This window comes from Pteropus medius, unplaced genomic scaffold (genome assembly GCF_902729225.1).
Source record: "Pteropus medius unplaced genomic scaffold, Ma_sr-lr_union100, whole genome shotgun sequence".
NCBI classification, from domain to species: Eukaryota; Metazoa; Chordata; class Mammalia; order Chiroptera; family Pteropodidae; genus Pteropus; species Pteropus medius.
In genome coordinates, this window is record NW_024340699.1 from 1,667,211 (window position 1) to 1,694,828 (window position 27,618).

The 27,618-nt window shown below is 33.6% G+C and overlaps 1 protein-coding gene and 1 pseudogene across 16 annotated transcripts in view; both read right to left on the reverse strand.

The window, feature by feature from the left end:
• RNF145 (ring finger protein 145) overlaps nt 1-27,618 on the reverse strand; it is a 67,469-nt gene that overhangs the window by 27,099 nt on the left and 12,752 nt on the right. For all 16 annotated transcript variants that reach the window (XR_005655857.1, XR_005655855.1, XR_005655854.1 and 13 more), the window contains 6 exons: nt 18,978-19,069; nt 12,695-12,930; nt 10,107-10,282; nt 6,183-6,323; nt 4,269-4,451; nt 414-561 (listed from right to left, as the gene is read on the reverse strand). Coding sequence is in view for 12 of the 16 variants with exons in the window: in XM_039876714.1 (XP_039732648.1) it covers nt 414-561; nt 4,269-4,451; nt 6,183-6,323; nt 10,107-10,282; nt 12,695-12,930; nt 18,978-19,069 (976 nt within the window). In the remaining 4 variants the exon portion in view is untranslated. The remainder of the gene's footprint in view (nt 1-413; nt 562-4,268; nt 4,452-6,182; nt 6,324-10,106; nt 10,283-12,694; nt 12,931-18,977; nt 19,070-27,618) is intronic.
• LOC120616995 (uncharacterized) lies at nt 7,305-7,424 on the reverse strand (annotated as a pseudogene).

Here is a 27,618-nt window from a genome sequence, read left to right on the forward strand (position 1 = left end):
TGTGTGTGTGTGTGTGTGTGTGTGTGTGTGTATATATATATATATATATATCATAAAACTATGGATATTTTTGAGTGGGTATTTACTAAAAAAAGTGCTCTAAAATAAGCACTAAAATCTTTTAATATTTTATAGTTAATCAATTTACAATTTACATGAGAGCTCTATGTCGTACTATTCTGAAAAGGAGAAAATGCAAAATTTAATTACCTTGATAAAAAATAATACAGTGACATAGACAGGTCTAGTATTTTAATAACCTACCTTCTAACACCTATGCTCAAATAAACAATATATTCTAGTAAAGAGGGTGGGAAGTAATCACCTAAATAGGCTACTTATAATCACTAATCCTGAAAAAGTTTAATTCCTTTTCTAGAAGGAAAAACAAAGTTAATTAATCCCAGGCTTACCTGAAGAGAAGTAAGAATGCTGCTAGAAATAATAATAAGAAGCCAAAAATCCATGTGGAAAAACTGGCAAATCATGTAAGCCATATATGCAGGGAATATCAGTAAAAATAAACAAAGGCTCACAGCACGGAAGTGTTTCCATAAACTCCTAGAGAAAGAAAAGTATTCTCTTAAAGTGCCTGTCACCTAGTAAGTAGCACAACAATTGCATTAACAACTATTAGGTCCTGTGACATGCTTAAATTTCACAGATGCTGTACTGGGCACCCTTCTCCATGCCGGTCACTGTACTAGATAGATTTCAGGGCAGGTCCTGTCGTAGGCTTGATGTTTCAAAGCCACCTGACTCATTCCTTTTCTCTTAGTCTCCATACTCAGCGGCCAAGTACCATCAATTCTTTTTTTCTTTTTTTCCCTCAATAGTTTGCTTTCAGTTTCATTCCCAGTCCTAGTGACTTCAGGCTTTTTTTCCCCCCTAGCACTAAACATTAACAATTTTAACAGTAATCTGTGTTCTGAAGTCATATGCCATCCTCTCCTGACCCGGCTCTACCCTGTGATGAAAATTTCTGCTCCTATGAGCACAGTGCCATTAAGAGGAATATGCTCTCTGATGAGCAGTATGTAATCCTCACACCGCTTGAGGATGGGGGAGAACTATGAACCACTGCGTTCTAAGACCTAACAGCGGGTCTTCCTCATCCAGCCCCTGATCTATCCTGGACACCGCCACACCTATCTTCCTAAAGCTCCACGGGTGTACGATTGTCAATACCTTCTCTAAATTTCCCAGCTTAGTATCCACTCCCAATTTTTTGGTCCTAAGTTGTCAACATCTGTTCCTCACTGTAACCAAATAGGATTAATTAACTAACTGTCCTCTCAGAGAAAAACAAAGCCTCCAGTCCACTCTCTCTTTTTCTAAACCTTTTAAGCTAAACAAATATATTTATACAGGCAATGTAAATCCTTTCTCCAGGAATCACCTGCCCTCTCGGAATTCTTAACACCTGTACCAACCTGCCATACACTAAATTACAGTGTTATTTCAATTATATATTTATATATAGCATGTATTTTGTTTATATATCTATAAACGTTTTTACTTATATTTTCATTTTCTATTTATTATCAAAATAAATGTGTGTATATATATGTATGTATGAATACATGTCTTATCGCCCAAATTTAAACTCTTTAACAAAAGGATAACTCTTTCTTCATATAGCCCAGATCCTAAGCACATGGACTTGTTTGAATTAAGTGCCAAATAAAACTAAAATTCATTTCTGCTTGATATTTTCAAATTACTTTCCATTTGCTATTACCTTTTCTTACCTACCCATCCATCCACCCAAATGCAAAGCCCTTATGATGTAAGCAGGACAAAAGTTATCATGGTTATTTCATAGGGGAATAGTTACATGCATGACTATGTTTTGAAGACAATAAATCAAGAGGTTTCTTAGACTCAGATTTCAGTTTCTAATTCCACTTGAACCCTACTTGTTGTCAATAGTGGAATATACACACAGAAGCCCCCTAGTTATGGCATGAAGAAAAGGAAAATAATTTTTTCTTGTGTTTACCTCTTCATAACATAGCAATATTCTAATAGATCATTCTTTAAATGTACCCCAATTTAAAATAGATTGTATACGAATTTCTAAAAGATAAATCTATAAAAACCCTCCCCAATAAGTGCCTTAGCAGAACTTTGAAAAATCTGTGTATGACAGAAAAAAAGGGGTGATTTCCACCCCCTACAAATCTACTTGTAGAACGATATACTTTATGTACCCAATTTATAAGTAAATAGATGATGCAGGGCCTTATTACTTCCACAAGGGTTTTTTTTAATAAAAGATAATAGATACTTCCATTTCCTGGGTAAATAAAAGCCAAAGTTGGAGTAATTTTTTAACTTAGTGATCACAAATCTAGAAAGAAATCACCATAAACCCAAAACAGTTTCCCTCTCTCTTAAAAACAATTACAATCTATGTAAACTGAATAGCGAGACTTTAAATTATTTAATGATTTCTTATAAAACATGAACACTGATTATTTAAAACTATTATAAAGAAATGTGGATTTCGACTGAAATAGTTTGAAGTTCATAGATGCACAAAAATAAGCTGTTTTAATTAAATATCAGCATCTGTAATATGTTCTCAAATCTATGCAAAGCATCTCAAGGACACAAAAGGTAGCATAAATCCTCCTTCCTACCTGTAACTATTTTATAGGGAAGAGGAAAAATAACTATACACAAAGTTAAATGCTATACTGTGTGGGACTATCTATAATTAGTAATTCACAGAAGTGAATTACCATTTTGGTAAAAATTAAAGCTAGATACTTTTGAAAAGTGTTTTTCTTGCCAAACATTTCTATTGTCAGAAGTTAAGGGACAAACATAAACTCATCAGTAGCTCTGCTTTGAGATGCAAAACATAATTTCATTTTTTTAAAGAAAGGCTGGCAGGCAAGATTTATTGTAACAGTAGTTATACTATATTAGGTGATAAATTATAAATCATTTTCTTAAACAGGGCAATTTGCCTTAAAACTTTAAATGTATTTTTCAAAAGCAAGGTGGCTATTATCCATTTAAAGGAAGTAGATATATATTTATATATGTACACACAAATGTATTTATGTACATACACAGAAAAGTATATACATTATGCAGTTTTAAATTTATGTCTAATTTTTATGTGTATTACATACAAACATATATGTACATATATATTCTTATTTAAGCAGTTAAAATTCAATAAAAATCTTATGGTTATAGAATTGTATATATCTTTCTCTTTTCCCCGAACTTTCTACAGCATTATATTAATCTTATTAATATGTGCTAAATTAATTCGTATAATTATTAATACTAAAAGTGCCAGAGATGACAAAATAGTAACTGTACTTAAGTCAAAAACAACTCAATTTAAGTGGCTATTAACTGAGTTCACCACTGAGTTCAACAACTTAAATGCTTCTAAGAAACCTTAAAAGGGTTTATCTAGAGATAAAAAGACAAATCTGATGAACTATAATTAAAATGCTAATTTGAAATGTTTTTAAAATTTGCTGTCAAAATTCTATCTCCCAAAAGTCTACCTGCTCCCTTACTCATTAAACACTACCAAAGAAGCAATACATGCAGGAATTTTGATAATAATCAGAGTGTAGACAGATGATAGAAAAACACAGTGGCACTGAATTCTAAGCAATCCTTTACAGAATGTCCTTGTATAAACTACATTAAGCCAAAATAATATCTTAAAGAGCTAAATAATAATTTGACTTTTACTCTTTAAGAAAATTTCTGTAATATGAGACATGAATCTCGCTATGAATTTTATTTGGTACCGCGAGGTGTCAAGATAACCTTAGTTAAGTTCCAACCATTTTAAAGATCATCAGATGAGGCCGTTATTCCATAAATGCCTATCTTTATGAATGCCTGAGTGTTTTTCTTTCATTTATGTTTCTCTCAATACTTTTCCTCCTCTAACATTACACAGAATAAAATTATATATTATTTATCGGACTAAATTTAATGCTCTATGTTCTTAATTTTAAGATTGGACAAATATAAGAAGTATTAAATTTCTCTTAAGAAGAAAAACTTGATTTGTAATTACAGGGCCTTGGATGTGACTTTTAACTGTAGGAATATTGGGAGGAAACAGCAGAAAAGTCAAACATACAAGAAAAATTAAAAAATGAAGTTAACTTAAGCTCATACCAATTATTCATCCATTTTCTGCCCCTAAACATTATCTAAATCTTCAGACAACAAACTCATGCAAAGAACATTACAAAAATTTCTTTTAGGAAGTTTCTTACTTGTCTCTAGATGCTCCCAGCGCCAAAACAATAGGATCTGCAATCTCTAACATAGACTGTAGGATAGAAGCTACAACAATGAAAAGGATAATACTGAGCAGGAATGCCCGGTGAACAACCTGCAGCTCTATTAGACCAGTCTGCACCGCCAGGATTAACAGTGTAACTCCTTCTGTCATGCCCCTAAAGAAGCATACATTTCCAGAAAAACAAACAAACAATAATCAGAATCTCATTTAATTCCAACAGAAAATAACATAAATGTTTAGAATGATGTTACATTATTTGTGATATTTAGACAAGAAAATATCTAATCAGAATATTACCTTATCATATAACAACAATGTAATATTATATAGTCATAAGATATCACTACATATGCCAAACATAATAGTTATTATTTTAGCATACGATGAGGAGGAAAAAAGCAACTTCTAAGATAAATAAATAAAAGTGTTCTAACAAGGCTTTACTAATGAGCCAGATACCTCTACCATTCTTATTTAGATAGCCACTGCATTATACATATATATTTACATCATGAGCTATATTACTATTATAAAAGATAAAATCATTGGTGAATGTCTTCATAATCTTGAAGTAGTAAAGGTCTTGTTAAGCTCACCATAAGAACCAAAAGACATAGACCATAAGAACCAAAAGATGTAAATACAAATTTTTTTTAATTCAATTTCCATATGGAAAATATATACAAAATCCTAAGACCTTTATCCTATTGACTTGATTTATAAAGAACTCTCACGAATAAATGAGAAATGATCAAAGGATAGGTACAGTTTTCAAAACTACAAATTAGCAAATATTTCAAAGTCTGCTGACCCAAGTATTGACAAGGAATGTGAGAAAAAATGGGCAGACTAATTTCGAGATATAAACAGATAATCTGGAGAAAAATTTGCTAATGGATTTAAAATGTACATACCCTTCCAAGTCAATAAACTTACTGGTAATAATTTACTCTATGAATGTACTACAAAACTTAAGATACATGTATCAGATATATGTAGTGAATAATAGAACATATTTTATGACCTCATGGGGATACAATCAGCAAAATCCAGACTGAAAAATGAAGGACAACCTGATGTCTTCAACAAACAAAGGAAAAATAACAGAGACAGCAGGGACGTAAATAAAAAGAGACTTAAGAGACATCTCAACCAAATGCATTACGGATCTTACTTGGATCTTGAGCAAACAAAATGTTTTTAAAAAGATGTTAGCTGGGACTGGCAAGATTACAGACTACAGGTTTTTTAATCTTGTCATTAAAAAAACTAATAAACACCAAGAAAAAAAAAAAAACCTTTACCCTAATTTATAAGATATGTACCATATACTAATTTTGAAGTATTCCATAATATGTAAAGACTTTAACAAGAGGTTATATAAACTTACATAAATAAACCATGAAAAGCTTGTATTAACAGAAATCACAAGTTCCAGCAACAAGGTTTGCCAGTACCTGATGTTAGTGATTTAATAACCACTAGATTAACTATTCTGCATTCTCATTAATGCAGCCTTTGAAACTTCAAACAGTATCAAAATTATGTTCAAACACTGAAAAAAAAAAAAACTTTCAGAAAATATCAAATACAGAAATGTAATTTCAATATGGCTATGCTTCAAATGGGAAAAAAAACCAAGTTATCAAAAATTTCTTAAATAAATCTAGGAAAGTTTCCAATATGCATTGTTAGATATGAAGAATAAAACTACATTTACTTTTTTCATGGTATTTTAATCCAAATGTTGCAATGTTTCAAAAAAAAAAAAACCTCCTCGAAATTCAAATTCCTCTAAAATTCGTCAACAAAAATGTTTATCACTAGCTCTTCACATTATATGTAAGATTTAAGTTTCTGGAGATCTTCAGAGTAAGGCACTTACCGATTCATGGCTGGATCGTTCATGAAAGCTCGATAACCCTGCAAGTAAAACTTGCAGAGTGTCAGGACACCCAAGGCAACAAAAGAAACCGTGAATACCAAACCCAAAAGAGAGTAAGGAGTACTGCAGCATTCAGCAATACTAGAAAAAAAGGGGAAAATATTGACAGATAAACATTTTCTATTTGGAATAAAAACATCTTAAGTTTTTAAATAACCACCAAACTAGATCTGACCCTCATTAATTAAAACACTCTGAAACAAAATTTGAGATGAAATCTCCCACTCACTCTAATTTAAACCCATTATTATTATTATTATTATTATTATCCTAACCGACATTTTTCCATTTCTTTGGCAAATATTCAATACATAGCACCATATCTGAAACAAAATCTTCATTTTTATTTATCTAGCATCTCCTTCAAATGCATCACCTCCTTAAAACTCTAAGGGTTTAAATTTTGTTCAAATCTTAAGAAACGTATAATTAACATGCTGATAATAGGAAAAAAAAAAAGAAACGTGTGTAATTATCCACCGTTCCTCTGAAAAATGATAGCTGTTCAAATTGTTAAAGACTGTATTGCTAATGTAGTAACTTGCTGAAATCCCTTATTTGTCCAAACTGCTGTCCGGGTGGGCCTGTGCTAACGATGGAGCCCTGTGACTCCTCTCGCTACAACAGTATCTTCCATGCTGCCGGTGCTTTAACATGAATTTAATCTAGGCTTAGACAAATTTATTCTGGGTTATTTCAAAAACATGTCCAAGAACACAGCCCAAGACCACTTAAAAATAATTTTATTATCAATATTTAACATAAAAGTTTGCTATGAATACCAATTATAAGGAGAATTGGAAGACCTTACACTAAATCTTGGAAATACTTTTATATTTTTTGGAATTACATTCAAAACTTTCATTGAAGATATTAACAAGTATTTTGCAAATATATACAAAATTAGGTACCAATAGTTTGGATTTACCTTTTACACAGCATCTAAGATATAGTTCAAAGCACTATATCTTTTTTTTTTTAGGTGAGGCAACCCTTGGCTGACCTCACAGACTGCAAGGACCTTGTAAGCTTACAATCCCTAATTTTTTGTATTATTTTTTACGCCTACAAGCACCTGGTCTTCCTAGGTGGTCTCCCATCCAAGTACTAACCAGGCCTGACCCTCTTTAGCTTCCGAGATTAGACGCGATTGGGCTCGTTCAGGATAGCATGGCCATAGACTCAAAACATGATATTTTAAGTTTTAAAATGCCAGTGAAGAATTTCAATTGAATGGATGAAGAATTCATTCAAGTGAATCAATAACTGTCCTTTACTATGTAACTCCATGCTTCTGCTATATAGTGACCCTTCCTAATCAACTGCTTATAAGTTAGTTTTTATGTGAAAATATCTAATTTTATGCAGACCAATGTACATTATGACGAGACAAAACTGTCTGGTTTTCTGTTAGGAACCAAAATATCTACCAATCATAGTGGTTGATAGCTAAAAGAATAAATAACTTTATGGCATTCTTACAAATCTAATTTCTAAAATGTTTGATATTTTTCTCAGAGAACTCATATAACATGTTTAAACAAATTGTCCAGTAATTAAAAAACAGGAAACTCATGGTTGAAAGTAATACTAAAATTTTTAGTTCATTCTCATTGGAAAATCTGAAAATTTTACTGAAAGTCCATAATATTCTTGTCTCCATATATAGAGAAATCTTTTAGACCTCAACAGTATGATTTAATTACATTTTCAAAAGGAGCACATTCTTTTTCTCTTACTTTAGAAAAGAATGTGGTGCTATTTTTCAAGAGAGCATACTAAAGAAAATAAAAGGTTTCAACCTAGATTTGGGGAAGTGAAAGAGTTTGGGAAATTTATAAAACTTTTTCTTCCCCTCTCTCTTCAATGAGATAATTTATGGATCTTAGTTTCTATTTTTCAGCTGCAAAAAACAAACAAACAAAAAACTTTGTTTTTCAGTCTGTTTGTGTGTGCTTTTATTGTTGGTTTGTTGAGTTTGGCTATTTTGGTAAACTTGCAATTCTTTCTGTAAATAAGTTATTCTTTGGCAAAGTGACACACAAATATAACATGGCACAAAACAGCATCAAGAAGTCAAAGAACAAGGCTTACAGAGATATAAATTAACCTAAGAACCACATGGGAACTTCCCTATTAAAAAAGAAATTAAAGCATTCTTATTCTGAGAAAGGGCAATCTATCCTATGTATAAAAAAAGAAATACAGAGAAAATTTAGTTTAGCAAGATATCTATCTAAACCTTATCTAAAAATCTCAGTACTATTTTCTTACATTGTAAATAAGTCCAAATTTACTCACTGCTTACTGACTGTTAAACCAGTTACATTATGCTATACGTCATCTGATTGTGCTTTACAATGGATAGCAATCTAGCTTAAAACAAAACCAACCCCAGTCTCAAACTCAGGTTATTATTCTAGTCTAACCACAGGATTTTCAAATAAATAAATAGAGAGAGAGAGACAGAGACAGAGAGAGACAGAGAGATAGATAGATAGATAGATAGATAGATAGATAGATAAATAAATAAATAAATAAATAAATAAAAACAAACATATTGGAAAGTATATTTAAAAAAATTACCACAGGATTTTCTCTCTCTCTTTAAATTTGGTTACTCTCTGGATTATTTTAAAATTCTGCATAAAATCTCCATAATATTTACACAAAAGTAAATAGCAGTGAAACTTCTATTTATTAGAAGTTTCTAATAAATCGGCCATCAAAATGTGTTTGACATCAATTTACTGCATGTTTATAGAAGCTACTTAACTAAAAGTGACTCAGTATCAATTAGTTTATTCTATTTTTTTTTTTGATTAAATAGGTACTGACCTTTTTATTGATATTGAAGTTTGTATAACATTTTTCAATCTTACCAAATAACAGGACCATAAATTTGTCTTAAACTTCTCGTTCCCTATACCACTTAGTACACATGTTCCAGCATTTTGAAGAAACAATGGCTCTATGAACTAAAACTCAAGACTCGTATCCACCTGAATTTACTTTCCAGGAGGGCAGAGTTTCATTCTTGCCTTTTAAAGTGACAATGAGGCAGGGAACAAAGACATATCCCCATGTGCTATATTCTGAGGGCTTGAGATTCAAACTCAGAGTGGAAAAATGACAAATGTGGATCTAGCTTAAGCTCACAGCAAAGTCACTGAAGTAGAAAAAGGACTCTAATAACTTAAGACTTTTTTTTAAGACTAAACCTTAAAACCAAGTCTTAGAATTCCTTTGGGTTAAACAATAAAGTACTATGATGTACTCATTTCACCAAACATTTGACCCACTCTCAATAATGAAGCAAAACCTTCAAAACAATAAGGTGTAGTGAAAGCACATAGGTAAGTCGCAGGTTTTGAACGGAGATGGGGTTTCAGTGTGAGCGCTGCTGCTTTTAGCAGTGTCACCTAGGAAAATTACTCTTGGTAAAGTTCCTTCAGCTATAAAATGGTAATGATAACAAGGCACCTATCTTTCAGAACCGCTGTAAAGATTAAGTTTGAAAAAAAGTGTAGAGTAGTGTTGCTGGCACATATTAAATACTCAACAAACAATAGTTAATTTTAGTGACATATTTTTCTTTAATTGACTCAATAATTTAACTTGAAATTGAAAAATAATTTTACAATCTGTTATGTACTTTGGTCCATAGTGTAGCCAACTATACCACCATTATTACATTAGCACTTCCCTGCACTGCCACACCTAGGCAGCCACTGAATGAAAATGCTCCCTTAATTAGATATGAAGTACTATGACTGATAAAAGTGAATCCACAAAACTTACTACTCCTAAATCAAAGTTTTCTCTTCCTAAGGTTATATGCAGTAATACACTCTTATTAATTACCTTGTCAGGAAAAGGAAAAGAAGCCTCTCACGTGATGCAGGCTGATCTCGAGTACTGAAATAAGAATAAATCTGAAGAGCAAATAAGACGAGCCAGAAAACCATGAAAAGTACAGGGACCACCAGCTGATTCCACAGGGACATTCCCAAGGCTAAGAGGCCATATACCTCGACTACCTGAATAAGAAAATAAGATAGGAAAAACATCTTACATCACTTCAATAAACACTTTCAAAGACAAGGTTAATCCTAAAGTGCTTAAAGAGAAAAACTGAATCTTTATTCTAAGATTGTTTCAGCTAAATTTGCTCAAAGCTCCCTCTACACATATAGTTAGTAAATATCATGTTTTTAAAAATTTACTGATTTTGCATTATTATGAACATTTGACACACAGTAAACTGCCCTAATAGTTCAGGGATAAAGTCAAAATAGTCACATGTAGATTAAAACTACAGTACCAGGAGACTTGGTAAACTTACTCATATCTAATCGAAATGAACAGGACAAGCATGAATGATGCAGTATTACTTGAGGGACTAGGAAAAAGTGAAATGTAAAAGAAGAATTTTTTCAGTTTATTTAGGAATGTCATAGATGAAAAATAGTTTGATGGAAGACAGAATAATCACTGGACAAGTTTACTGTGAAGCAAAGACAGCAAGTTTTTCCCCGAAAACAAATCAATTCCCCTTGTTCCAACTATGTATTTTTTCAGTAACATTTCTCAGTTTGGTTTGCCAAGTACATTAACACACTAAGAAAAATAAAAGCACATCTAAAAATGTTTATTAATCTACTATAAATCAATAAATTAGCTTCCCAGTCTATAAAACAATCTCTCATGCAATTGAGTCTCATAATCTGAGTCAGCCTAAGAGCACAGATGTAACCGAGTTTCTGGAGTTACTAGGCCAGGGGCCAGACCCTGATACCACAACAGGGTTCTCCCAGGCAGACTACATGCTCTAAACTAAGCAGTCAACTGGGCTCGCTGGAACTCTTAATGTGATACCAGAAGGTTTCAATGAACCGTAAAGATCTTAAATTAAAATATATTGACTTGAAAGTTCTGGTTTCTGGGTAGGTAAAGATCTTTTAAGTTGAAACACAATGACGTGCAGGTTATTCTAAATTTAAATTTTTTCCATCTGTAAATCAAACGCTTTTTCTAAAATCTAGTCAAGATTAACCTCTCTTTTCCCTCAACTGAAAATATTGAGGGGAAAAAAGAAAATTGTCCAACTAGCTGCAAAATTATTATTGGCAGCTAACTGCCATTCAAGGAACAGACTGCTAAAAAACCTGACGGTTTTCATTTCTTGCCTATAGAATTCTTTCCAGGTCACAAATTTTATAACCTATAGTTTATCTGCAACTACGACACCTACTGATGATGCATGAATCCAATGGCAACCAAAAGAGTAAACAGAACATTGAAAAATGGAGGCTTTGCTCTTATGGTGATTAAATAAACAGTATCCAATTAATCCTTACTCAGTATCTCCTGTTTCTTAGAAACTAGGATAGCTCCACGAGATTGAATTCAAAGAAAAAATGCACAAAATTAAATCTGTCATTCTTCCTCTGAATATAACTACAACTCTTTCACCCTGAAGCAGCTCTTCATGTAGAGAGTCAAAATAACTTCTTTGGAAGATCTACTTTCAGGATTTTCTAGCATTGTGTAAGATGAAGAAAAGAATTAGACTAAGGCCAAGAGTTTCGGAAATTTTTTTCTGAGAAATCTGCCCCTGGGGAGACAACAACAAAAACCTGTTTGGTCAATCTGAGAGCTTCTTGTACCTTCAAGTCACATATACATACGGTCAAGAGGTAGAAGAGATTGCCCATTTCAACACTCTTTATACCAAGGTCAATTTTAAGCTCTATTTTATATAGTATGCTGCAACTAGAAATATTTATCTCCTGAATATCTACTGTTTGTATCTGAGAATAATCTGTTTTAGAGTAGTCTGAAAAAAGGTGACAGAAGCACGTTATACTGACAAAATCAGTTCAAGTACTACATCTAAATGAAATCCATCACATTATAGACCAGAACTTTAAATAAATTAGGCAAACATAGGGGGAAAACTTAAGTCACAGTAGGGCTTTGATCAGGGAAAAAAAAAAAAATAGGATTTAACCTCTAGGTATTTAATTCTGTATTATTTTTGTCTTTGTTACAATAGTTAACACACACTGAACATCATCTGCCTGGCAGTGAACTCATTTAAATCTCACAGCAACCCTCTGAGTTAAGTACAACTGTTATTATTAGCTCCATTTTACAGATAAGCAAACAAGTGACTATCCCCAGGTTACACAGCTAGTAAACAGCGGCACCAGAGTACAAATCCACACAGTCTGCTTCCAGAGAAATCGCTTCCCTTACTGCCTCGCAATAGAACTTCATAACAAAAAATCTCATATGCTCCTAAATTAGGTTAAAAATAGTTGCTATTTTGAAATTGTCACACAGAATGTTACCATGACCAGCATTGTAAAATAAAAGTGAACTAAATCTTTAATATACTTAATATTTATGCAGAATTTTAGCTACCCGTGTGCAGTTGTCAGTCTTACCTGAACCAATTCTCTGTATGCAGACTTAGCAAGGTTATAAGGTACTAAAAGATTAGACCCAAGAAAATAGAGAACTTCCAATCCAGTAAAAATCATAGCAAATTTGTTGATGATAACAATTGTCTCCAGAGGAACCAGGCAGAGTCGAGCTAGCAGAGGAAGCATGTGAGCTGAAAAAAGCCAAATCTGCTTCGTTTTCATGACACAGGAGCATAAAGTACACACCACCAACTGACCTAAAATGGGGAGGGAGAATGCATTTGAGAGTTGGTATCCATGAAAATAAAAACAAAAATCACTGCTGATAAGGATGACGGAGTTTTTGAACAAGTCTAATTAAGATCTCTCAGGTCAAATTTTAACTTCATCTGACCATAATTATATATTCACATGTCTTATGCATTTTGAGCAGCAATTCCCTAGGATTGATTTTTAAAAAGCAGCACAAATATCTACTACTGGACTTCATCACATTCCAGATGGCATGCATAATATGGAGAAAGTTTTTTTAAATGTCTAATTCAATATTATAATAATTCAGGCACAACAGTTGTACATATATATAGCTCCTTTTATAAAACTGCTCAACATTTAATTCTTCTGGTCTATAGGTAAAAGCATAAAATCCAAGACACAGTTACTTGTCCAAGACTATGCTTTGACAAGATTTATTCTGAGGTTTTTGATCTTCAATTGCATTCACAGGCCAATGCAAGCCCTCCCAAATGACTCAGTAATTAAAATTAAAACTGAAATGTTTAAGCAACAAAATCTCATAGAGGATTATGCATAATCATTATAGAAAAGTTATAGAATAGATATAGAAAACAGAGAGAAGTAAAAAGAAAAAAACTCAAGCTCTCATAATCCTATCACCCAAAGGTAGCTCCGCTAATACCTTCGGTCTATTCAATGAAAAAATGCATGGAAAAGCATTAGCATTGTATTTGAAACCTAGTAGGTACTCAATAAAAGTCAGCTATTCATATTATCTATTCATATTTGAATACGAATAATAGCATATTCATATTAGCTAAACATATTTTCAGATTTATTCTATGCATATGAATATAGAGAAATATTTTATGAGATTTACATATTATTTTATAATTAGCTCTTTAAATTTAATACGTATTATGCATATATCTCTCCACACTAATAAACACATGTACATGGTTATTTTTTAGTTGTATGGTATGTTATACTGAATATATATGACATTAACATTTGGCTGTTTCCAAACATTTCATAATTATAAAAAGCTTTGTTATGAATAAGCTTGAACATTTATGACATCTTTTTATAAACTACTTGGAGTACATTTTCTAATATTTTCTTAGACTCGATTCCTAAAAGTGCAATTACTAAGTCAGAAGAAACATTTTTAAGGCTTATGACACAAACTGCCAAATCACCCTACAGAAAAAAACACTTAGTGTATACGGTGCCCATTTTCCCACTGAATTGCCAACAGTGAAAATAAATTCAGGAAGAGGAAGACAAGGAATATTTCCTAAGTTTCTTTAAATTTGTATTTTGTTGATTACTAGTAGTTCTGACATTACCAATAAGCAAATAACAAAAACTGCAATTGCTTGGTGAAATGCTTATTCACATTCTTTGCCCATTCTTCCACTAGGATATGTAGCCTTCTATTGTTTGATCGAAATACTGATCTCTGTTGCCATATAATTGTATTTTCCCAATGTGTCATTTGCCTGAATATTATAATAACCTTCTGCTCTTATTAGTACAGAAGCTTTTATTGTAAACAGTCAAACCTATAAATCTTTTCCTTAACGGTTTCTGCCTTTGATGGTTAATTGCATGGCTCCTGTTACTTAAGATTATACAAACAAGTATACAAGTAATCACCCATATTTCTTTTTAGTAATCTTTATTTTAAAAATTAACACATTTGAAATTTTAGAATGAGATAAAAAGTAAAAATCTAAGTTTGTTTTTCTAGATTTTTAGTTAGTTGTCTTAAAACTAGCTGTTGGAATCATCCAGGTGTTTTCTCATTAATTTGAAATGCTACTCTGGTATACTTCGAAACCCTCTGTGTCTGTGTCAGAACTTACTCTTTTTTTTTTAATGATCTACTCTGATGACAATACCACACTGTTCCATTTCACTGATCCTTTCAGAATATCTTGGACATTCTTGAATATGTAACCTTTCAGATGAATATAAGAATCATTAAGTATGGTATCAGATGGGTACTAGACTTATTGGGGTGATGGCCTCATAAGGTATATAAATGTCTAATCACTATGTTGCATACCTGAAACTACTAACATTGTATGTCAACTGTAATTGAAAAATAAATTTTAAAAAAGATATCAAGAAGTCCTAGAACCATTGTCCCGCCCCCCAAAAGACAAAGATCATTTAGTCAAATTCTCTTCCAATGAAAAGTAAAATACTTTAGGATTTTTGTTTGTGTTCTAGCCATATTATTGTTAGAAGAATATGAAAACAGCAATCAATTTTGTACATTTATTAATAATCTACTATAACACATGATATTTTCTCTCACAAAGTACTAGTTTTAGCCTTAAAAGAACTGATATTAAAATAATATGAAAAACATTCATAAAGGCACAAAAAAGTGAGGAAAACCCATATAAAAAAAAGAGAGGCCATCAAGTGGGATATGTCAACAACATCTAGAGGAGAGAAGACAAAAACATATGAGACAGCTAACCGGTTTTAGACAGGCCACTACTCTTTCCTTTGTCCTGGGAAGAAGACTGACATCAGCTCTTTAGAGAGGCTGGAACATGCTCCTGGACACCCCAGGCTAGGTGAAGTGCCCAATGAAAAGAGGAGATTAAAACTGAAGTGTGCACCCAAAAAGAAGAGATCTCTCTAGAGCTCCAAACACTGCTACCACATTCGTTGCCACCCAGTTCTAGGACATGGGCTTCCTCCGCAGGGGATAAGATTCCTCTTTGGGGAAACTGACCAAGTCCAAATAAAAAACCTCACACAAACCATATACTTCCAAGTTCCCCTCAAAACAGCCAGTCCCACTTGAACACCAACTGTGAAATAAGTGCATTGGTAAGCTCTGGGATTCCAATAAACAATAACTCACCTGAATACAAATGATCAGTCAAGCACTCCCAGATATTTAAGTAAAACTTATGGTTTAATCAACCTCAGATGAGGCTTATGCATCAGTATTCATAATCTTTTATTTAAAATAACTAGGTGATTCTAATACAGGCTTGAGAAACACTGCTGTTTCATGAAAGACAAAGACCAAAACAAACAAAAAAGATCTCAGAGGAAATGGAGAGAATGCAAGGAACAAAAGAAAGCTTCAGAGAGATAAATAACACAGCTAAGAAATAAAGACTGTCACAGTAAAAAAGAAGTATTCAATAAAAACAAGCTCTTGGCTACTAAAAATATGTAACAACAAGAAAATACAATAAAAGTGTTGAAAGATAAGGTTGGGAAATTTCAGAAAGTAAAACAAAAAGAGGAGAGGAAAGGAGAGAAAGAAAAGGAAAATGGAACAGTTAAGAAAGTCAGGTGCTCAATGTAGGAGAACCTTACTCAATTAACAGGATTCCCAGAAAGGGACAAGAGAAAACACCAGGGAAGAAATGATCGTGCATCTCTGGGTAATTACACCTGAGAGTAGAGAGGAGTGATGCAGGAAAGAATGGATTTTCATCATAAAAATGTAGCATTTCTTGACTTTTAAGAAAACGCTTTAATACTAGGAATAATTAGGAAGGAATTTTCTTTCTGGCATATCTTACTTTCACTGTGCTCATAGCTATGACATTTAAATTTCCTTGTTCAGTATGATGTAAACTTCCTCTGAGCTGTGAACGTTCCCATAAGCCTATGCCAGAACACTCAGTGCTCAGTTCTGGGGTTACAGGCTTCACTTATCTTCTTTCAAAGAAGAATATGACTCATGTGCTATAATTCTCTTTAAGATAAGACTCCTCCTCCTATTTAGGTGAAAGTAGGAAGGAGTCATAGTGTTAGTGGAAATCTCTCCTACAGTTCCAAAAGAATAGGAAGTTGATTATTGCAATCTGCCTATTCCAATCTGCCTGATAATTCTGAATAAATCAAAATCTCAAGTACTGGATTTGGATTTCAGGATTCCACTATTAGAAACACCTCTAAGAAGTCTGCAACCCTAAGAAACGACGGCATGTTCAAACTGCTTAGTTTTTCATTAAAGAAGTTCATTAGTGAAATGGAAGAAAACGAGAGACATAACTTTAAAATCAAAGTCTGAAGAAAACATGCCACTTAGTAGTTTAAAGATTTTGTTTTATTTCTAATTAATAGAATCTTAGTTGAGTAAATAGACCATCATAGCCACTGAAAGGAACAATTTAAGAAAATATGTTTCCGATTTAAATTAACCTGCATCTCCTACAGAACAAAAGAGAAGACTTTACAAGCTTTCTAAGCCAGCCAATATTTTCATACTTGAATGTTACCATTATTGAATACACCAGCTCATAGGCTATAGTCATAAAGCAATGTTATTTTTTTCTCCTACCGTCTTTTAAAATCTACTCTGTGAAGATTTGTGTTCTCCTAGCCTAAGGTTAAGAGTCCCATAACTTTTCTAATCTAATTTAGGTTACATGGTCTTAATCTAACAATAACCAAAACTTTGAAACTGATTTAAAATTGAGGCTTCTCCCTTACTCTAGGTCAGGCCTCCTACGGGATTATATTTAGAAAACCTGCATTTGAGAGGGGGTAGAGCAGTATGGCAGGCTTCTCTCTCTTTGCTAGCATCATCTCCCTCTCTTCTTGACTTACCTAGGACTGAAGCAGGTAGGAAGGAAGGAGAGGGAGGAAAGTAGGAAATTTTTACTCGAATGTACTCTTACAACAAGACGGTATTGGTGCCCTCTGGCACTGGTGTAGTTTAAAACTGATATTTCTCCTGGGCAATTTAATGGGTTATTCTGAGACTGTGCCCATCACTGTGGATCTCCCCTCTGGTGCCTGTCATGTACCCTCCTCTGGCTGTTTCTGGTTCTTTCCTTAGCTCTTGGGAATTTGGAAGTTCATCCCTGTTGGAATCTTATCATCCTTTTAAAGGGCCTTCCTATAAGACCTAAGAAAATCTTCAGAGACTCTTGGGCCTTCATCTTGCCCATAGGAAACAAACATCCTTTGCCTACACAGATTAGAAAATACAGAAAACCCCACAAAACATTTTCACCCCACAGTCAGAAAACGCAAGAGCCAGCCAGTCGCTGTTGGCCTTTTTATCAGATTATAATTATAATATGAGCCATTATGTAATTTTTAATTTTACAGGTGAAATTAATCAGCAATGTATTTTATTTAACCTAATATATTCCAGATATTATCATATAGACATTCAATCTATGTTAAAAAAAATAAAGACATTTTATATCCTTTTTGTACTAAGTCTCAGAAAACTGGATGTGTGTTTTACACTTAACAGTATATCTTAATGTAGACTAGCCACATTGCAAATGCTCAAAAGCCACACATTGCTAGTTATGGATGTGCAGTTTTAGATTTTGCAGACATGGTCAGACATCAGCCCACAATACCCGCCCCCACCAAGCCACAGAAGACATGTGACTCTCCAAATGATCCACTGCTGAATTCTCTAAATGTGAAGTGCTGGGAAGGTATTTCAGAGAAAACAGTTCTAAAGAAATCTTCCTTCATTCTCCAACATTCAACCTTTTAACACCCGCATAGGTGAGGTTAAGAGCCACAAAACAGGTTTTCTCTCACTTCCTGCATGGGAAAGTCTAGTACCTCACTTTACACTGTATCTATGTTGTTGTGGAGTCTTAGCCAACGCTTCTACTTTTAACATTCTGCCACCTGAATATTTCAATCATGTTTCAAGTTCTTGAGGTTTCTGGCAATTTATTTTTGACTATAAGGTGACAGCTTTCAATAATAAATAACTTTATGACAATATATATTTCATTTTAATCTGACAAAGTAAAAATTAGCTTTATTTAAAAGTTAATCTTCCCAAATACTTAAAATACCAATAAAAATCACAACCAACTACAGGCAATATATGATTATAAACAGGCAAAGTAAAAAATATCTATGCATGGGGAAAAAAAGACTAAGAAAATAAAACATTTAACAATGGCTGAATTTTGGAAGAGTCACCATGAATAACTAGGAGTTTTCCTTTTTTTTTATTGTAGTAAGTATGCAACAACTTTATATGATACTAAGGCTGGTTGGTTCCTACCTACAACTTTAATTTTTTTATAATACTTACCTATTAAGGCTGTGGTAAACCGATTCATGGAGAGAGGCTCTAAATACATTGGTCCTTCATAGGCAGACTCCAGTTCACTCCTAACGTAGTCCCTAAATAAGTAAAACGATAAGAAGATATTACATCAGTCCAAGTACTGATGGAGGAGAGAAGCCACTCACACACAGAATTCTAATAAAAAGTATATTCCATTAATAACACCTCTCTCTACATCTATACTAAGGAAAAATTTAGAATTCTTTATAAAGAATTCTATAGAATAGCCTTCGTCTCCTTCCATGCACTGGAAACAGAAATTATGGAAACTGGATTTTACTGTACGAAGTAGACAGTCCCACTGTGTGGGATTTTTTTCTTCCCATGACCTTATTAAATACTTTATGCCCAGTAAAAAGCCAGTTAAGGTGTCATCTCTCTACCCTACTACTAAATAATATCTAGTAATACTGTATTAAATAGTTCCTCTTTTGGCTCTCTTCCACCATTCCCCTTCTGTCTTACTTTCCACAAAGTTTTGTCCCCAATTATGCCTAATTAATTACAGTTAAAATCTCAAACTAGTTAGAAAACTGGCTCATAGGAGGACAATCCTTAAAAACTGTCACTTTCAATTCTATAGGGAATCTACAATTAGAATTATAATATTTAGGTAGGCTACAAATTTATTTCGAAACTATCTTAAATCAAATCAAATATTCCTCTTCAGATTTACTTCATTTAACACGTGACTGCTCAGAAATAACAAGATTTAAGTAGTAGCCAAACAGTCTTTACACTTTGAGAAAACAACTTCTAGGGCTTAGGCGGGAAGCATAGAAAGGGAAAATTTAATTTATCATTAGTTAAGTTAAGCAGAAATACTAGAAGATGGTTTAGGTTCTTTTAACATCAAGTGTGAAAATTTGTGTTAAAAAAATTCACCTTTTTTTCTTCAATTGGTGAATGCTCTAGTCGTTATATTTCAAAACAGTTTGAATGTTTCAAGTATTTCTGAACAAACTCGTATGGCTGTATTTACTTTTTCCATGATACTACTTCCTGTTAGGCAATCAAGTTGAATTCCTTTAGCATAGCATAGCCAAACAAGGAGTGACCCTAACATAATCAGCAAATAGACTGCTGCCAAAAGTCAGAATTAAAAACTCCAAAAGTTTTTAAGAATGGAAGCAGTTTTGGGAACAATTACAAAAATCAATGACTAAGCATCATGGGTGATTTAGCAACTCTCCTCTACCACTCTACGATGACTACTTCTAACAAATAATGTATTAAAAGTCTCTTTTTATTGAACTAGAAAGCCAGATTCTCAAGAGGAATGATTTCAAAGCAGTGGTTGTCAACCAGGGTGATTCTGTCCCTGAAGGGATATTTTGCAATGTCTAGAGACATTTTTACTTGTCACAACTTGAAGGCGGGGTTAGGAGTGCTACTGGCACCTAGGCCAAGATGCTGCCGAAACATTTCACACTGCACGAGACAGCCCCCAACAACAAAGAATTATCCAGTCCAGAAAGTCGATGGTTGAACCCTGTTTTAATGGAGAGAGGCACAAATGCTAGCTACATGTGCAAATTACATATGAATAACTGATTACCAGATTACCATAGGTGACCATTAATCTAATTATATTTTATATAGTTTTAGGATAGAAAGCTAAAGAATTAAGAGAATTATAAATTTAAAATAAAATGTACTTAGAAATATCACTTAGATTTATGAAGTCTTTAAATATGCTATTAAAGACTTAAATTTATATCTAAAAGAGATCTAACTCTGAGTCTCAGTACTACGTAGGCCTCTAAAGCCAAATAATGTCTTTTGGGGCATAGCACATTCCTCTCCAATAGATCCAGTTTTAAAAAAAGACCAGAGAAAACCCATAAAGACAGAAAGCAGATTGGTACTTGCCAGGGGCTGGGGGAAAAAATGGAAATGGCCACTTAAAGGGTTTTATTTTGGGGTGATGGTTGCAGAACATTATGAATGTAATGTATGCTTCTGAATTGTTCACTTTAAAAGGTTAGTTTAGTTATGTGAACTTCAACCTAATAAAAAAAGGGGGCCTACAAAAAGGCGCCCAAAAGGGCCTTAGTCCCAGGAGCTCTCTCATAATGGGGTCGAGGGGCTGGGTTCCCTGTCATGTTTTCTCTCTTTTGTTTGCTTTTGTCATCACATTATTGATGTTGTAAAATGTAACTCATTAAACTCAACATTGTTCTAGAATTTCTTATTGTTGAGACATGTTAACTGCTTTGCATTATTTCCTAGCCTGCTTTGGTTCACTTTCTTTTCAAAAGTTTCTTTGCCTTTCTTTAGAGTCTCTTACCTTAAGTCTAATTTCACAAAACAAAACTTCTAAGGAAAATTAACATCCTCTATGCTTTTTTTTTTTTTTTAACTCAAAAAGAATTTACTGTACACATAATATGTTGCTAGCATACTGCTGAGATCTGGGAATACCACAATGAATAAGAAAGGCGTAGTCCCTGTTAGCATAAAGATTACAAATCAGAGGGGATAGCTACGATAAAAAAAAATACTTATCCTAACAATTACTTAATTACAATTGTGATAAATGCTATAAAATATATAGAATGTTGTGAGATATTTAAAAGTTTTTAAAAATTTTATAAGTTCAAACTCTACTTAAAAATTATATCGTTTATTAGCTTCACTTTGAGATTTTTACTTAGCTAGTTATTTCTGCCTTTTGTCTTTTATTTTAAATATCACTCATTTTACTTATTTTACCTCTCATTATAGGGTTATTATAAAAGGTTTTAATGTAACTATTTCCTTTTCTTTTATCCTACTCTATGTTCCTTTGGGGGGTTTTTTTTAAGCCTCCTCTTAACTTTCTTAAACTTTTTATGATTTTCTTTTTAGTTCTTTTTCATTCTCCATCTGTTCATTACTTTGCGATTTGCTGGGATTACAGGACAGTAAGGGAGGTCTGCATTCTAGACAAATAATTAGCTTTAGGCCATAATGACAACACCCTGATGTTAACGGAGCAGTTTCCTCCAACTAGCTCTCATTATGCCCGACTCCTGGACCCTAGGAACAGCACTCCCTCACTGTAATAACGTTCTCTCTTACTGTCCATTAAACCTATCCAAAAAATCCGAATCATTGGATCAACCATCCTACCATACAAATTAACATCTTCCCTACCCTGGGCACCTTAGAACCTCTCCCTCTGCTCAACTACTGTCACTGTCCCTTCTGAGGAATCTGGGCCTTGCATCCCAAACTATACAGAACTGAAATAAGAACCAACGGCAACAAAGATGTCTCTATCTAGGTTATGTACAACTTCACAGCGTCTCAGACTAGCAATGAAAACTCATGGTTACTCAGTCTCAGCAGAGTAGGTCATTCAAAACAAAACAACAACAACAACAAAAGACAGTTAAGCCTGAATAAGAAGGATCCAGAAAAGGAATTATCCAAAATTCCATGGGTCATTTTAAGCCAAAAATTAGTCTGAGGCAAGAGCCATGAAATTCTAATTTTTAACAGAATTTTATAAATGTTTTAAGACTGAATCAGATGAGCTCTTCAAAAACAGTATTACAATTTTTTTATCAAAAAGATTTAAAACGTAAACTGTATTAAGTTAGTCAGAAGCAAGAATTTCTGCTTTCTACTTGTAACAGAATAAAATCTTTCTCATTAAAACTTTTTTACACTTTGTCAGCAATTTTTTCAATGCTGACAGTCAACACTGGGTACTAACAAACTAAACACTTGGAAAATCTACTTCCTTAATCCCTGTGGAAGCCTATTCTCCTTTAAAGGAAACTGTTAGAGGAATAAAGAATGTGTAAGATGTATGAAAGGAGAGCTTGTAATTGGAAAAATTCTCTCTATAAAGAGAAGCATAAAAGTTACAAAAAAAAATAAATAAAAACAACAAAATCTAGGAGCTTACCAATTCACCAACTGATTATAAACCTTTACTTATAAATAACAGTCTCTTAAGCAACCTGAGTTACTGAACAAACTAGGAACAATCTGTATATTCTGGCCACTTAGAGCCTTCATACAATGTTAATTCCAACAAAACCTAATCTACTATTACACAGAATAAACTGGCAAGCCCTCCAAGTTATCTTTTGCAATATGTGTAAACAAAGGCACCGTTCGATTTAAGAGATCCCAAGATACTGTGCTGTTCAAACATCTGGATTTGAAGACCTACTAAACCCTAAGCACTGTGCTAGCAATTAAATAGTTTATTTATCCACGGTTTAACTATTTAAATCACCTCTGCCACCCTGCCACCCTACTTTCCCTTCGGCTTCTTTGACCCCTTACTAAAGATTTAATGCCTGGATCTGATAATATTCAAAAGAAGAAAACATATCAAATGCTGAAATGGGTCAATTTTATTCCTATCAAAATTAAATGTTCAGTATATAATTACAAAATTTATTTTAACAATTCCTGTAGCTAATAACAATGGTTCTCAACTAAGGAAAATTTTTTTTTCCCCAGAAGATGACATTTGGCAGTCAGGGACTTTTTGGTTTCCTAACTGCTGGGGAGGGGGCACACTGCAATCTAGTGAGCAGAGGCAGGGTGTTTTTAACATCCCATAACAGCCAGGACTGCCCCACAGCAAAGAATGACCCTGCCCAAAATCCTAATAGTTCTGAAGTAGAGAAACCCTCATCTACAGCTTAGAATTATACAAGCTTTCATAAAATGGAGAGCTAGTTACCTGTATTTTACACATAAGTAACTTGGGAAAGTTTCACATTTGAAACCATACTTAGACACCCAAGACCAGGACAAAAAGAGTGTACTTTCATCTTCTGAAACCCACAGGCTCTTAATTCAAGTCATACACATACAAATTGATAAAAATAAAGTGAGGCACTTAAGAATACTGAAGTTTAAAAATTTTAGGGAAAAACACACAACTGTGGAGCTGAACCATGACCACATCCCACGGAAAAGGTCATAGTTTTCTGTTTTCCTTTTAGCTATGGACAATCTCAATTTTAAAGTAGGACTGGCACTGGAAAATACACTCCTTACATCGCTCAAAATGAAAAGCACAATTTAGTTCATATTATACTACCTGAGCTCAGGGATTTTCTAAACTTTAGTTCTTCTGAACTGTCAGCTAAATCAATTCTATAATAATCCATTCTTATTATTAAAATTATTGGGGTGATACTGGTTAATAAAAATCAAATAGGTTTCAAGTGTACAATTCAATACATCATATGTATAACGCATTGTGTTCACCACCTAAAGTTAAATTTCCTTCCATCACCAAATATTTGAACCTCTTTACCCCTATCTACCTACCTCCCCACCCCACTTCCCTCTGATAACCACTAATCTACTTTCCGTGTCCCTATAGACATATTCTAAAAATTTTTATTCACTTAAGGATAATCAGTCTCATATGTGAGTACATGTATTTAGGGGAAATAGATATCAAACTTTTTAAAGACTTTATGAAATTTAAGAAATTAATATTTGCAAATGTCTTTTTCCATAGCCAGTTTCTGAAGTACCAAATTACTTATTTAAGTCATCCAAGTATTGATTCTTCTTCTCAGGACCATATTACACAACTAGACTGGACTGAATGGTGGAAAATATGTATAAATCATATAGCTGATAAGAGACTTGCATCTAAAATATATAAGAACTCCTACAACTCATTTAAAAAAATTCAATTAAATAATGGGCAAAAGATCTGAATACACACTTCTCCAAAGACTTATATGACAAGGTGCTCAATCTCAACAGCCATCAAGAAATTGCAAATCACAACCACACTGAAATAGCACTTCATACTCATTATGATGGCTATACTAAAAAAGATATCAAAAGTGTTGGCAAGGATGTGGAGAAACTGGAACCTTCATACACTGCTGGTGGAAACGTAAAACAGTGCAGCCACTTTAGAAAGTAGTCTGGCCATTCCTCAAAAGTTTAAATATCAATACCATATGATCCAGAAATTCCACCCCAAGGCATATGCCCAAAGAAAAACAATGAGTGTTCAAAGCATTATTCATAATAGCCGAAAAGTGGAAACAACTCAAATGTCCATCAAGAGATGAATGGATAAACAAAATGTGGCATATTCACACAACAGAATACGATTTGAACAGGAAAAAAAAAGTACTGATACATGCTCCAACACGAATGAGCCTTGAAAACACGCTAAGTGAAAAAGGCCAGACAAAAAAGGACTACATACTGTAAAAGTCAATGTATATGAAATGTCCAGAATAGACCAATCCACAGAAACAGAAAACAGACTCACAGTTGCCCGGGGCTGGTTGTGGGGGGTGGGACAGACTGGTGGGAAATGGGAAGTGACTGCTGGGAACAGAGTTTCTTCTTGAAGAAAATGTTCTAAAATCAATTGTGGTGATGTTTTGCATAATTCTGTGAATGTACTTAAACCCACTGAGCTATACACTTTAAGTACATAATTATATCTCAATAAAGCTGTTATTAAAAAAAAAAAGATACTTGATTATGAAACTGCCACATGAAATCTGAACCATTATGTTTTTTTTAAACTTAAAACTTCAGCCTAAATGTTTTATAAATGTGACATGTTTGAGTTTCAATATTTATCAAATGGGACATGTTATGAATAATCTTTGCTAACCTTTTGTGAGGGAGCACCACACAGTATAAATTAATTATACTAAGAGGAGAAGTACTAAAATATTCCATATCTTGAAATTTGTTAGTTTACTATCAAACTAACTCCATAAGATGAGCAGTCTTACTTTACAATTTCAAAGAAGCAACTGGCCAAGGTAACAAGGTATTTACTAAGCAGAGAACCTACTTCATACCCAGTCTAATTCTAAAATTAAATTTTTTATACTAACCATCCTGCCTGCCTAAGAGAACTGAACTAAGAATCAGAAAACCTAGATTCGAGTTAGAGTCTGAGGCTGTACCTTCCTAGCTTTTTTCCCACTTCAGTTTTTTCATCTGTAAATTTTAAAAGATTATAATAAGCATCAAAATGAAAATAAAAAACAGGAAATGTTTTTGCACACTATAAAGTTTTATTACAAACTTTTCAATTTAAAATAAGTAAATATTTTAATAATGAAAACAAACTTTAAATGTTAGAAAAAAACATTCCCACAAAATCTAAAACTAAAAAGTTGAAATTGCCATAAGAATAGTCAGAAAAAGGTTTTAGTTCTGACACTTTTAGAGCCCCCTTTATCCTTATATAATGGAATTTTGAACTCTTTAGACAAGCCTTGATGGTAACAGAGTGTGTGTGTGTGTGTGCGCGTGCGTGTGCGTGTGCGTGCGTGTGTAAACAGAACTACATGGTTGCAGCTATCACTCCACCACAAACCACTGGAAACTGAAAAATCATAAGGGAAAGGGCAGGTTCATTGTTTTTCACCAAGAATTATAACTATCAAAGCAATAATTTTAATAACTTTACCTTCAATTCTAAGATTTCTCTGATTCATCATCAAAATCCTATCAACTCTAAAAAGCTACCATTATAGAGATACACCACGGAAAACTTTGCCATTTAAAAAATAATTTTTTAAAGACTGACACAGGAAAATGCTCACAAACATTGCTGCATAATAAAAACAAGATACAAGAATGTTAGTTAAAATTCACCGAGCACTAATAAGCACTAAAAAGTCAGAAATCGTGCTTTACATGCTTTATCTTATTCAGTCTTTACAACAGCCCCTCAAGATATTATCACCATTTTACAAGTGAGGAGAACTGAGATGTCACTTTCTGGTAAGTGACACTAAGGTTATGGAACAGTTAATAAGGACCATGAAATCTGAACCTATCCAATCACCTATTCACTATGCAAAAGATATGCCCAGGCACTCATTTACTCCATAAAACGGTGACTCAGGAGCTCACATACCAACTCCTGCACTTCTCTCTACAGACACAATATTTGCTTTAAAAAAAAAATGTATAAAAAGATAGGGAAGCATCTCTACTCTGAGCATAAGCTGAGATGCAGTAGTGTCTGGGTGAGGCCAGAAGACTAGACTGTGGCTGGGTGTCTGGAGTTGGTGGTACTGGAATGAGAAGGACATCATGCTGTCTATGTCAGTACTGGCCCATGGACTCCTAGTCTAAGCTCTATGAAGATGTCACAGGAAAAGGCTGAAGCTGTTCCCAGAAAAGAGTCTAAGACACAGGGACATCTTTGTGTGACACCAAATTAGCAAAGTCATTGTCTCCACTTGAGGGTAAAACATGGCTTGATGTGAGACACCGTGGGGTCACAAGAAAGGCAGCACTACTCTGGCATCTCCAGATTCTGCAACTTTGACATTCGAGGACATGCCCTGGGGCAAGGACAGTGGCAGCAATTAAAAAGTAAGACACCTCCAGGTACCTTTTTGAGCAGAGGAAATCAACCACGCAGGAACAGAGAGGACTGTGGGAAGACTGAGTTTCAGGGAAACACTCCGGGGCCTTTGAGAAATATCTAGATGAAATATTAAAGTCCTGCTCCAACAGGAAGGGCCAAGAGTCAGTGACTATTAATTAATTTCACTTTTTAGTATCACTGAAGTGGTGAAAACTGGAAGGTATTAAAAAACTGGAAGGAAATATTAGAATTTTTACAGGTCTATCTCTG